This window comes from Rhincodon typus, chromosome 7 (genome assembly GCF_021869965.1).
Source record: "Rhincodon typus isolate 14 chromosome 7, sRhiTyp1.1, whole genome shotgun sequence".
Taxonomy (NCBI): Eukaryota; Metazoa; Chordata; class Chondrichthyes; order Orectolobiformes; family Rhincodontidae; genus Rhincodon; species Rhincodon typus.
In genome coordinates, this window is record NC_063338.1 from 80,233,618 (window position 1) to 80,245,513 (window position 11,896).

General features: G+C 39.4%; 1 protein-coding gene and 1 long non-coding RNA gene across 12 annotated transcripts in view; one reads left to right on the forward strand and one right to left on the reverse strand.

Moving 5' to 3' along the window:
- Positions 1–11,896, forward strand: part of LOC125483514 — a 73,646-nt gene that overhangs the window by 3,282 nt on the left and 58,468 nt on the right. Inside the window, exons 2-3 of the long non-coding RNA XR_007262475.1 lie at positions 4,382–4,478; positions 10,767–10,879. This is a non-coding gene — a long non-coding RNA (uncharacterized LOC125483514). The remainder of the gene's footprint in view (positions 1–4,381; positions 4,479–10,766; positions 10,880–11,896) is intronic.
- The window catches only part of LOC109915678 (RNA-binding protein 43-like), a 63,085-nt gene continuing 56,835 nt past the window's right edge, over positions 5,647–11,896 (reverse strand). For all 11 annotated transcript variants that reach the window (XM_048599167.1, XM_020515336.2, XM_048599161.1 and 8 more), the window contains exon 4: positions 5,647–10,342. In XM_048599167.1, coding sequence (XP_048455124.1) covers positions 9,218–10,342 — 1,125 coding nt within the window. In that variant the 3' untranslated portion in view covers positions 5,647–9,217. The remainder of the gene's footprint in view (positions 10,343–11,896) is intronic.

Here is an 11,896-nt window from a genome sequence, read left to right on the forward strand (position 1 = left end):
GCCCGAAACATCAGCCTCCCTGCTCCTCTGATGCTGCTTGGCCTGCTGTATTCATCCAGCTCTATACCTTGTTATCTCAGATTCTCCAGCATCTGCAGTTCCTACTATCTCTGAAACAAGAATGGGGCTGTTGTGGTGCGCTACTCCTGTCGATATTTCTAAGGCAAGAGGCTCAATTTCAATTCCCACCTGCTCCAGAGTAAACATCGCTGAAGAGTAAATATCTATCAGATGGAAGAGAGTTTGATTTCCTTGCTAAGGACTAGTTAGCACATTTTGCCAGGTTTAATTGTGCAGGAAGCACACATACATTTCCCCTACACAAGCAAAAGCCCTGAATTTTTTTTTTATTCATTAACCGGATGAGGACGTCGCTGGCTAGGCAGTATTTATTGCCCATCCCTAATTGCCCAGAGGGCAGTTCAAGGTCAACCACATTGCTGTGGGTCTGGAGTCACATGTAGGCCAGACCAGGTAAGGATGGCAGATTTCTTCTCTAATGGACATTAGTGAAATATTGTTCACAGTGTCTGAAGAGTGAAGTTTGATGACTGTAAGATGCAGTAGGTGACCCACCAATGCCGATTGTAACGTATGCAACCACCTATTTGAGGAGAATATGGCTCTGCTCACTTTGTAACCCAAATCTGCAGATGTAATGCTGTTCAAGATTTCAGTCTGGTTTTTACAATAGCTGCTGAAGTGTTCCTGAGCATACCATGAGTTGGTTGTTGGTAACTTTGCCTTGTTTCTTTGCTGGTCGAAGGGACCAGGTTTCCCCAATTCATTAGCAAGGCCGCACTGGGACTCTGATACTATAGAGATACTACATTTAGCTCTAATCCACTGTGCAGCAATGAAGGAGACAGCAAATGTTTAAGGTGGTGCATAGAGTGTCAATCATTTGTCCTGGATGGCATTGCACACATCCAGGCCTATGGAAAAGATTTCATCATGCTCCTGATCTAGCTCCTGTAGACGCCAAGAAGATTTTTGGGAGTGAGGAACTAAATCACTTTCTGCTGATTTCACAGCCTCTGACCTGCTTTAGTAGCTACTCTATTTATGTGGCATAACCAGTTAAGTTTCTGGATAATGAAGATCCCCAGAATGTTGATCATGAGGGATTCACCATTGGTGATAGCATTCAGTGTCAGGGGAGAGGATACTAATCTTTCTTGTTCATGATAGTCATTGCCTGGCACTTGTTTGGCAAAAATGTCACTTGTCATTTCTCAGCTCAAGCCTGAATATTGCCCATGTCTGTTGCATGTGGGCATGGACTGCATTATTATCTGTTGATCTTGGGAAATGAGATCATTGACCTCCAAATATCACAACATGTTCCTTTGTGCCAGGTACGACTTCAACCAGTGGAGAGTTTTCACTCTGATTACCATTAGCTTCAGTTTTGCCAGATCTCCATAATGCCATGCTCAATCAAATGCTGCCTTGATGTCAAGAGCCATCACTCTTATCACACCTCTAGAACACAACCTTTTGTCAATGGTGAGATCAAAACTGGAGGTCTGGAGGAAGTAGCCCAGATGGAGCTCAAACTGATCATTGGTGAGCAGATTATTGACACATTCCACTTGTTAAAACTGAACAATCTATTCATTTACTTTGTTTACAATTCAGAGTCGCCAGTTTGGTAGTAATAGCTGGATGTGATTGTTCCATTTTTTGTGGATAGACCACACTCAGGCAATTTACTTTTGAAACAAGTATTATAGTTGTCCTGTAACAACTTGGTTAGAAATGGAGCTAGATTTTGAGCATGAGACTTCAGTATACAAATGGGATTTTGTCAGGACCCATAGTCTTTGGTATAGCCAAAGCATTCATCCATTTTTTAAGATCACCTAGAGTGAATTGATTGAATCTAGTTTTGAGCTGGTAGATCCATTTTGAATCCATCCCATTTAGTAAAAAGCACAGTCGCCATAGTCTTACCAGACCATAGGGATACTCTCTTATTAGAAAGAAATGACGGGTGGTGGTTTAACATGAGAGTCACCTTGCCTCAGGTGAGGGAGAAGTTGAGAAGGAGAGTCCTTCATGATAATTTCAGCTGGTCTGGGAATTGAACCCACACTGTTGGCATCACTCAGCATCTCAGAACCAGCCATCCAGCCAAGCTAACCCAACATCCCAGTTAGTACAGCGCTGTAACACAATAAAATGACAAATAACACAATATTATCATAGTAAGGATGAGACTTTGTGGTGTATTCACTCCAACCATTATTGTCATGGATAGCTGCATCTATCACAAGTGGCTTTGTGGAGATAAAGTCGCACTTTTTCCCTTCATGTTGACTCTCATCATCTGCCCAAGTCTAGTCTAACATCTAGACCATTCAGGAGTCAGTGGGTTTTGTCAGAAAGTTACAATTTTCATTGATGAACATTGAAGTCCCCTACCCGGGTATGTTCTATGCTGTTGCTCCCCTTCATCCTTCTTCCAAGTGGTGTTCAATGTGGAAGAGTCTTGATCTATCAGCTGAAGAGTCAATCAACAGGAGATTTCTTTGACAATATTTACTTGGTACCTTCAGATTTAGTGAAGTCCTGAGCCAACACTGAGGACACTCAGATTGCATATCACTGTGTCTATACCTCTGATGATTGTGTTCTGCCAGTGGAGCAGGACATTCCAGAGGATGGCAATGGAGGAGTCAATCATGTTGCCTGAAAGTTATAATTGTACATGTACATTGCTTGGCTTGATTTGTAGGAGGGCTTTCATAGTGTTTGTCTTCAGATATTGGTAAGGAGATCTTTATAGGGTCTACCGTTAGGTATTCACATCCAGTGTCTCTGTGAATACAAGGTGGCCCACAGGGTTTGTATTCTAGTATGCTGCTCATTTTGTCATAGTAGTTTAGTGTCACTGTTTAGCTTGCTAGGTCATCTCAGAGAGTATTTAAAAGACAACCTCATTGCTGTGAGTCTACATATTGGCCAAACCAAATAAAGATGTCAGATTTCCTTCCCAAAAGAATATCAATGAACAAATGAATTTTTACAACAATCTGGTAGGTACAATGTTCACTATTGCTAATGCTAGCTTTTTATTACGTTTTCCTTTATTTCTTTAATTAACAGAAGTTAAATTCACACAATGAAGGCACATTGTAGGGTGATTAATCCTAGACTTTTGATTCTAAGTTCAGTAACATAACCACTCTGCTATCACTTTGGAACCTCCTGCTTGAAAACCATTAAGGAAGTTGGCACTGGAAAAAAAATCAAGTGACCTTTAAATCAGAGTTTGGCGTTTTAAAATTTCAGATAACAATTCCCGATGTTTCATTGTCCTATCATTACACCACATGATGGTAATAACTAGGCACTTACACATTTGTCTCCTAATCATTTCTCTAGTGTTTAAATGAAGCCACTAAACGACTTCAATATAGATACCATGAGATAGAATTTTTTTTAAAATGGTAAACATTGGAACAAAATTTAGTTGAATTGAGGTAAAATTGGACTAGTCCAGGTAATCATATGGCTGCTGTCTCATCAGAGAGAGAGAGATGACTGATGGTGTTTCATGCTGAGGGTCATCATGCCTCAGGTGAAAGGTAAGATTGAGAAGTTGGTACCTTCATGGTAACCTCAGCCAGTGTTAGAATTGAACCAACGCTGTTGGCATCGCTCTGCATCTCTAGCCAACTTGTTAGGTCTATCTCTCTTGAGACGTGCAGTCTGACTTGCTCAGTATTTAGAAAATTTTCTGAGTTTATAATGGTAAGTATTGCTACTTTACTATCACATTCTATTATCTGATAGTTCACATTATTTATGGATGATCTCTCTGGCCTGCAGAGCAAAGCTGAGAATACCTCACATTGCACATTTCTTCTGCATTTCTTTATGGGTAACTTGGGTGTTTGTGTGTTGCACGTATTCAAAGTGGTATCAGATCAAGCATTGATGATGTGTTTTTGCACTAAGGCAGACAAAAATCAGGGGTCACCCATCTAAAAAAGAGATTAAGCACTTTTGTTTTCTTTCAGAGGGTCAAGAGTCTTTGGAAAAGGTGACAGAAGCAGAATCCTTGAACACTTTTAAGGCAGACATACATAAATTCTTATTAAGTAAAGGGCAAAAGGTTATCAGGATAGGCACAAATGTGGATTTGAGATTATTAGTAGATCAGCCATGAATTTATTGAATGATAGAGCAGACTCAAGGGGCTGAATGGTCTACTCCTAGTTCATATGTATGTATACCTCATGCCACAAAGAAAGAGAAGGAAGACAAAGCACTGGCGAAGCAAGACTGTGTCCAGTGAAGACAGTGGAATTTTGCAGTGTTCATTGGAAGGTTACTGACTTTTGGTCTTACTATTCATCTTGCTTTCACTCAGATGAAGGAAATTCTCTTCTCTAAATGCCCTGCAAATTGAAGTTCATTCGGATGAAGTACGTCTGCATTAGTCCAACCCTAGCATCCCTGATATCCTGGTAAGTGCTCTGCCTCCTGAGTATGTCACAGTAAAATTCCTTCATCTGGCTCATCTCAGGTCCACTGTAATTTACACTTTAGCTTACTGGAGTACAGAACTGTTCTGGAGAACAAGGACTGCTCTTTGCCAGTGAGTTAACTCTGATTGGTGATGGTTCTTTATGAATTATTATAACTGTTCCACCAAATTAATTCAGTCCCCCTCATCCTTAAATTTCCAAATAACTCCTAGGTAAGGCCTCACTTCTGAATGTGATAGTATACATTAGAAAATCAATAGTTTTTTATCTTACAAAGCTAACTGTGATATTGTGCGCTGACAGATTTATCAGATCCACCAAAATGCTTTTTATGCATTTGTGCACATGTAATCAAATACAACTAATTTATAGTTCAGTAACTGTGCAGCACTAAATATGAAATGACTATGAAATGCTTCCAAAACTCAAATATTTCAGACCATTAAATTCCGGCCCAACTTTTAATTAGAAATTTCCATTAATGTAACATTTTATAATCACGACATGGTAATAAAGTCTGATTTTGACAAATAAATCATTATTTGTGCTGGATGCTAAATAATACAGATTTAGTGAGTTGCGTTCTATTTAAGTCTAGAGTCAGGCGTATGTGTAGATATTTTTAATCAACCTGTTCAGGTATGTTATGGCACATTTCTGGAGAAGGTGGGACTTGAACCTAGGCCTGCTGGCTCAGAGGTAGGAGCACTACCACTGCACCACAAGTACCCAGTCTTGCCGGCTTATCTCACTCAGTTGTCCAGTAAGCTTAGAAAGGTAATTAAATCATTTGGTCTATTACCATCTTTCGGCATATCCAATCAGCAATGTTGTGGGTTCTTTTAACCAGCGGAGCAGAGAACGAGTAAGCTTTCAGAAAAATCAGCAATCTATTTCTGTCAACATTTTCAAAACTCGGCAAATTGAGTCACATACATCCTGTTAATAGTCAGATTCCAGTAATTATGTGCATTTATTTCAAAGTAGCCGTCTTGTCTAAAAAGTTATAATTTATGTAAAGTTTAATCCAGCACTGATGGAGTTCTCTAAATTATCCATCCAAACACATTCCCGTCAGCTACCTGGGTGCACTTATTCTAATACGTTACTCCTGAAAAAAGAAACAAACAAGGTGACACACCCTGGATATAGTTCAAATACAAATTTATTGGGCTTTTGCATAAGATAGAGTAATTCTACCTAGAGCAATAGATAAGTAATTCTTAGCATATGGACCAACAATTCCAACACAACCCGCAACACAGTTACAGAAGGTCATGTGCAAGCTAATAAATGAGCAAGTTTTGTCTGGGCTACAAACAAAGAAGGGCATTGCCTAAGGTGGTAAATGTTGCAGAGGTGAAACAGGTTTATCATGTATTTCTTAGCATCTACATTCCTGCCTCTACACATGAAGCCCAAAATCTGATTTGTAGTTGAGGTTTTATAAACCTATTAGTCAACTTTTAAGTATCTGTGTATCACATCTCTGAAACCCTCTGTTTGTCTGTTGCATTAAGAAGTATACCATTTTAATTATTTCCCTTAGCTCAGACCCCTACCTGAACAATGTTAATAATGGCATCTAGTCTCCAGCTTACAAGATTGCTCAATGTAGCCCTTCGTATTCAGTCTATGTTTAACTTTATTTACCACATATCTGCCCCATTTGCCTCTCAGGTTTTCCCATATACTCTTACTTATGGTTTCCTAGGCTCATTGCTTCAACATGTAACTCGTAGTTAGAGGCACAACAACAAAAAGGACAGTCTGACAATTATTCCAGTTTGTATGGAGTTTGAATGAATGTATTTGTCATTGCAGTGATTCTAGGAACACCCATCGATATTGGTAACAGCAGCACTGCTGAAATTATAGGAACATTTTCAATTGATGGTATTTGAATTGTCAAGTTGCAAACAAAAATACACAAGATTTCCGACAAATAAACAACATTGGTGAGAGGCGAGGATCTTACTATAATTTTTTTCAGTATTTTTCATCCTAATTACCAACTTTTAATATAATGCCATGAGTGTATTCTGTATTTACAGAAAATTATAAATTCAGATACATGAAAAGTATATAATGAGTTTCTGAATGGCAGACATGACAGGTGAGATACTGCAAGGTTCCGTGCTTAGGCCCCAGCTATTCATGACATATATAAAAATGACTTGCATGAGGGACTGAAATGCAACATTTCCAAGTTTGCTGAAAACACAAAACTGGGTAGGACTGAGAGTTGTGAGTACGAAGTAATGAGGCTTCAAAATGATTCTGACAAGTTGAGCAAGTGGACAAATGCACGGCCGATGCAGTACAACATGGTTAACATGAAGTTATACACTGTGGTATGCAGAACTGAAAGACAGAGCATTAATTAAATATAGATAAATTGGGAAATGTGGATGCACAGTGGAATCTGGGTGTCCTTGTACTCAACATAAGGAAACAAGCAGGTGCAGCAAGCAATAAGGAAAGTGAAATGGTATATTGGCCTTCATTGCAAAAGGATGAGTGCAGAAGTGGGATGTCTTAGTATAGTGGTACCCAACCTCGGTTAGACCAGACTTGAAGTATTATACGCAGCTTTGGTCTCCCTACCTAAAAACAAAAAATACACCATATAGACATTCACCAGACCAATACTGACGATAGCAGTACTGTCCGATGAAGAGAGATTGATTCAACTAGGCCTGTATTGATTAGAGTTTTGTAGGATGAAGGGGATCTGGTTGAATGTATAAAATTCTAATTGGGGTGGACAAACTAGATGCAGGGAGAATGTTTTACCTGGCTGCACAGTATAGAACCAGGTGTCATAATCTGAGGATATGGAGTAGTTCATTCAAGATAAAGATGAGGAAAGATTTCCTCACTCAAGGTATAGTGAATCTGTGGAATTCTCTACCACAGGAGGCTGAGGAGGCCAAACGACTGAATATATTCAAGAAAGAGATATTTTTTAAGATACTAAAGGCATCAAGGTGTATAGGAGAAAGTAGGAATACCGCATTGAGATAAAGGATCAATGACAGTTATACTGAATGATGCAGCAGGATTGAGTTTTACCTCACCATAGTTACTTAACCCGGCTACTATCTCAAAGTCATCAAGATTGCCTCACCCACCAAAAAGTGAATAAACAGAAATTTACTCCACTTACATATTGAGAAGACCAACCCCATTGTTCTCCATTCCCATTTCACATGCTGCTTTCCAGCCATTGACTCCATTTCTCCTACAAACTGTCCAAGACTGAACTAGTTTGCAGCTTTAGCATCCAAAACTCTACACACTTAAAACTTCAGGTTATTCAAAACTTGGATGACCAACTGCCTCCCCCACCCCCATCACTCATCACCCATGTTTCACCGACCTACCTGTTCAACCAGCAACCAACACCCCAGCTTTGAAAATCTCACCCTTGCTTTCAAGTCCTCACAGTAGCTTCACCTTCCTGATCTCTGTAATCTCGTCCAATCTGCAACACTCCAAGATCTCTCTACTCCTCCAATAGAACATCCCTAATGTTCTACTCATTCTGAGGAAGGATCACCAGACCTGAAACATTAACTCTGATTTTTTTTCTTCGCAGATGCTGTCAGACCTGCTGAGCTCTTCCAGTAACTTCTGTTTTTATTCCTTATGTTCTATTACTTCAGCTGCCATGATCCTGAGTAATTCCATCTTTCAAACACGCCATCCCTCTATTGTGATTTCCTCTTTTAAGATGGTCCTTGAAACTTAGCTTTCTAGCCAAGCTTTTGGTCATCTGCCCAATGTGGTTTTGCATCAAATTTTATTTGAAAACACATATGTGAAGCACTTTTGAGACATCTTACTGCATGGAATATTTATTGTACATTGATTTTTGATTTTCAGGTTTTTTAAAAATATGGTTATATTATGTGCAGAGAATATTACATGAAATAATTTAATGCATTTATAGAAATAAAAATCTTTTCCTCTCTGAAAATACAGTACTTAGCACAAAGCAAGCACACTACTATATCCCATACAAGAGACCCAACAATGTATTGTCACTGGTTTTAATGTGTAAATTTAAACCTCAAAATAATTACTTAATCAGAAGAACTGTTTAGCTGCTGTTTATGGGTTTTAACATGTACAAAATGTGTGTTAGTGTTACCATCGGATGCCAAACAAAAGAAAAGTCAAACATTCAAAAAGCGGCAAGATTATTAGCAAGCTTTCGGAGATCATAAATAATCAGCAGCATGTACAACGCATTTCTAAAGTGCAGATTGCAAAAACAATTCACACTCCGAGAATTTCAATTTAAGATCATATAACCGAATCAGTCCCCAGTTCATTGAATCACAATGCATCCTTTCTGACCTCTATAGTGAAACCTATTTTACACACAGTATGTATTGGCAATATCAGAGATGGTAACTGCATTAAAACCTGGTTAACAGTTCATTCATACGGATGCTGTACAACTCTATGCAGATGATTAATCGGCCTTCCACGAGCAGCACAGCTTTTTGTTACACTTTATATCATCAGCACCCCTGATCCAGTTAGGGCCATACTTTGCAGGACCCATGGAGGTAGCACCAGGGTACACACAGGCCATTCAGTACCAGTTATAAATGAATTACTAAACCGTTTTCTTGCAGTTACTGAATAAAGACTATGCCACACAGAAGGAACAAATAAACGTTATTCAATCACAAGAACGATTCAGCCTATTGCTTGGAGATCTTTGAAGCATTTTCCAACTTGCTATGCTGTTTGGTGCTTGAGGCCATACTGAATGATGCTGGCAAAGAAGATGGTCCACTGTGTAATGCACCTCCACCACAATGAAAACTTCCCAACTTCCCATTAGTATCAAAGTTTCTATAACCAGTTTGTGAACGATCAGCATGACTACTTGTATATTGACCAGAATCACAGTTCTGTTTTAGGCTGCTCGCACCGGTATTAGATACATACTTTCCACGCGCAGCACTTGAATCTAAGCCCGCCCCAAAATGATGTGGGTGTCCAGATGCACTTGGAATACTCGAATGCCCACTGAACACCACATTGGACTTTGACTGCATGGCCTTCACTTTCTCATTCACTTCTTTCTTGAACTGACTGCAATGGTGAGAATTGCCTATGAGGGATACGTACTCATCAGTAAAGCAAACTAAAACCTCAGGGAAGCTTTGCATAGTTTGCCTGCATGCCTCCAGCATTTTTTCTGGCCCACTGCCTCCATCTAATCTAATTTTCTCACTGAGCAACGTCTGCTGCATTTGGCTCACTAAACTCTCCATTGCAAATTTAGCCATCATCAGTTGCGATTGTTCACACTGGTCACTAGCTTTTACCAGCTGGAGAATAGTTATGCCATCAAAATTTACCACCTCCACTTTTGCATTATGTTTACAAAGCATGATCTTGCACTGATCTTTGTAAAACGCATTAATGTACGCAAAAATATCTGCATCAAGAATAACTGTTGTTTCATTCTCAAGTACATTAGGACACAAGACATCGTTGACTCTGTCACTCAGTTCAGCTGCAGGCTTTTGCTGCTTGGTTTCACCCTCAGACGCACACCTTGTGAGCTTTCTTTCAGAGGTATTTACTCCAGATTTCGACACTGAACTCGGGAGATGAAATATTTGAAAGTCATTTATTCTTCTCTGCACATCTTTCCTCAAGTCTTTCATTGCTGAGAAGGAACCCGCAACACGGAATCTTCCATCAGGGCATGCAGAAAACTGCAAGCTTTTATTCCTGCTTTCAAGCTCTCTTACTATGTTGGTTGTCTCACCAAATATTGACAAGTCCAAATCAACTGAGACCTTGGTAAAAATCTGTGAAAAGCAAAACATTTCATCTGTCATTTGTATTTGTAATGGTTGGTGTTTGTGTATGTGTGTCTGTGTGCGTGTCCATCTGTAATGCGTGCACATGCGTGTGAGAAAACACACGTGCATGTGATAGAATGAGGGAGGGCTGGGGAACAGGGTTGAATATGCTGATGGTGGGCTGTTCAGGCAAGGTATGCAGGGTATAGACGGTTTGCGGGAATTGATCTGTGGGGTCTGAGAGGTATGTTGGGGATTAAGTTGAATAGTTAATCAGGAGTTAGAGTAAATATTTATTACACTAACTTTTCCAGAGTAACCTTCCACTTAACTGCAGTAGAACTCACCAAATTCGCTGATTTAAAATGGAGGCTTTCAGAGAGTTCTAGGCAGAGGGGAATTCTTTGACAGAATTTCAATTTCCTTTCAGGTCTGCTTTAATGGTGATTCTGCAGGTCCTCATGCACACCTGCCATCTACACTTCAAAAACAACTATCTGGCAATCAGAAAATCTGGGCCAGGATCATAAACAGGAGCACCAGGTATTTAAATGGTAGCATTTATTTTCACCTTTAAACAGGGAAATGACATTATAGACATTTGTTCTAAATTTATAGGTGTACAATAAGACTTCCTTAATCATTCCAAACTGTTTTTCTTACTTTTAACTCTGATTGAGACATTACAGCTACAATTTCAATTACATAATCTGTACGTTCTTTTATCCCTTCTGCTGATTGAATTGGAAATTTTGAAACTCAGAATGCACCAGACTTGTTTATCATTCCAATGATAAAAGGAAATGTGGGACACAGTTAAGATTTTATCTGAGCAATGTAAACACTCTGAGCAGCAGTATCACTTTAAATAAAAGGGGCAGGAAAAACCGACGAAGGGATTCAAACATCACAAGCGTTGGCTTGGATCAACTGTGCCACATGTTTCTCTATGAAGTCCTGTCATTCGCAGGGTAACACTTTCTAATTGGGAAATACAGGACAACATGTCATGGTCACCTTCCATATCTTAGTACTTTACATTCATTTCGACATATTGATTTCTGTAGACATTTTAGTAACATTGGCCCACTCCTATTCTTTTCAGCATGTTCAGTCTGTTCCACCATTCAATGAGAACATGGCTAATCTGTGGCCTAACTCCATATACCTGCCTTTGCCCCATATTCCTTAATACCTTTGCTTAACAAAACTTCCCCTCTCTCAGATTTTCTCTGAATTTTCTTCTTTTACTTTTTTTTTTCCCTGAAAGCTAGGGGGAAGCAAGCAACTGGACCCATTATGGATTAAATGGTGTACGGGTTATTTAACAAAGACAAGCAAATTCGCAATAGCGATACAAATACAGGACTTTACTGTATTCTCTCCATTATAAAATTAGAATTATTTGTGATCTCTGCTCTGTGATTTTAAAATCCTGTTAATTCTTGTCTGATTACAAATCCTGAAAAGTTGAGGAGTTCAGTATGCTGCTGCAGATAGCTTGAATGTGGACAGAGAGAGAGAGCGCGCGAGAGAGAGAGAGCGCGCGAGAGAGAGAGA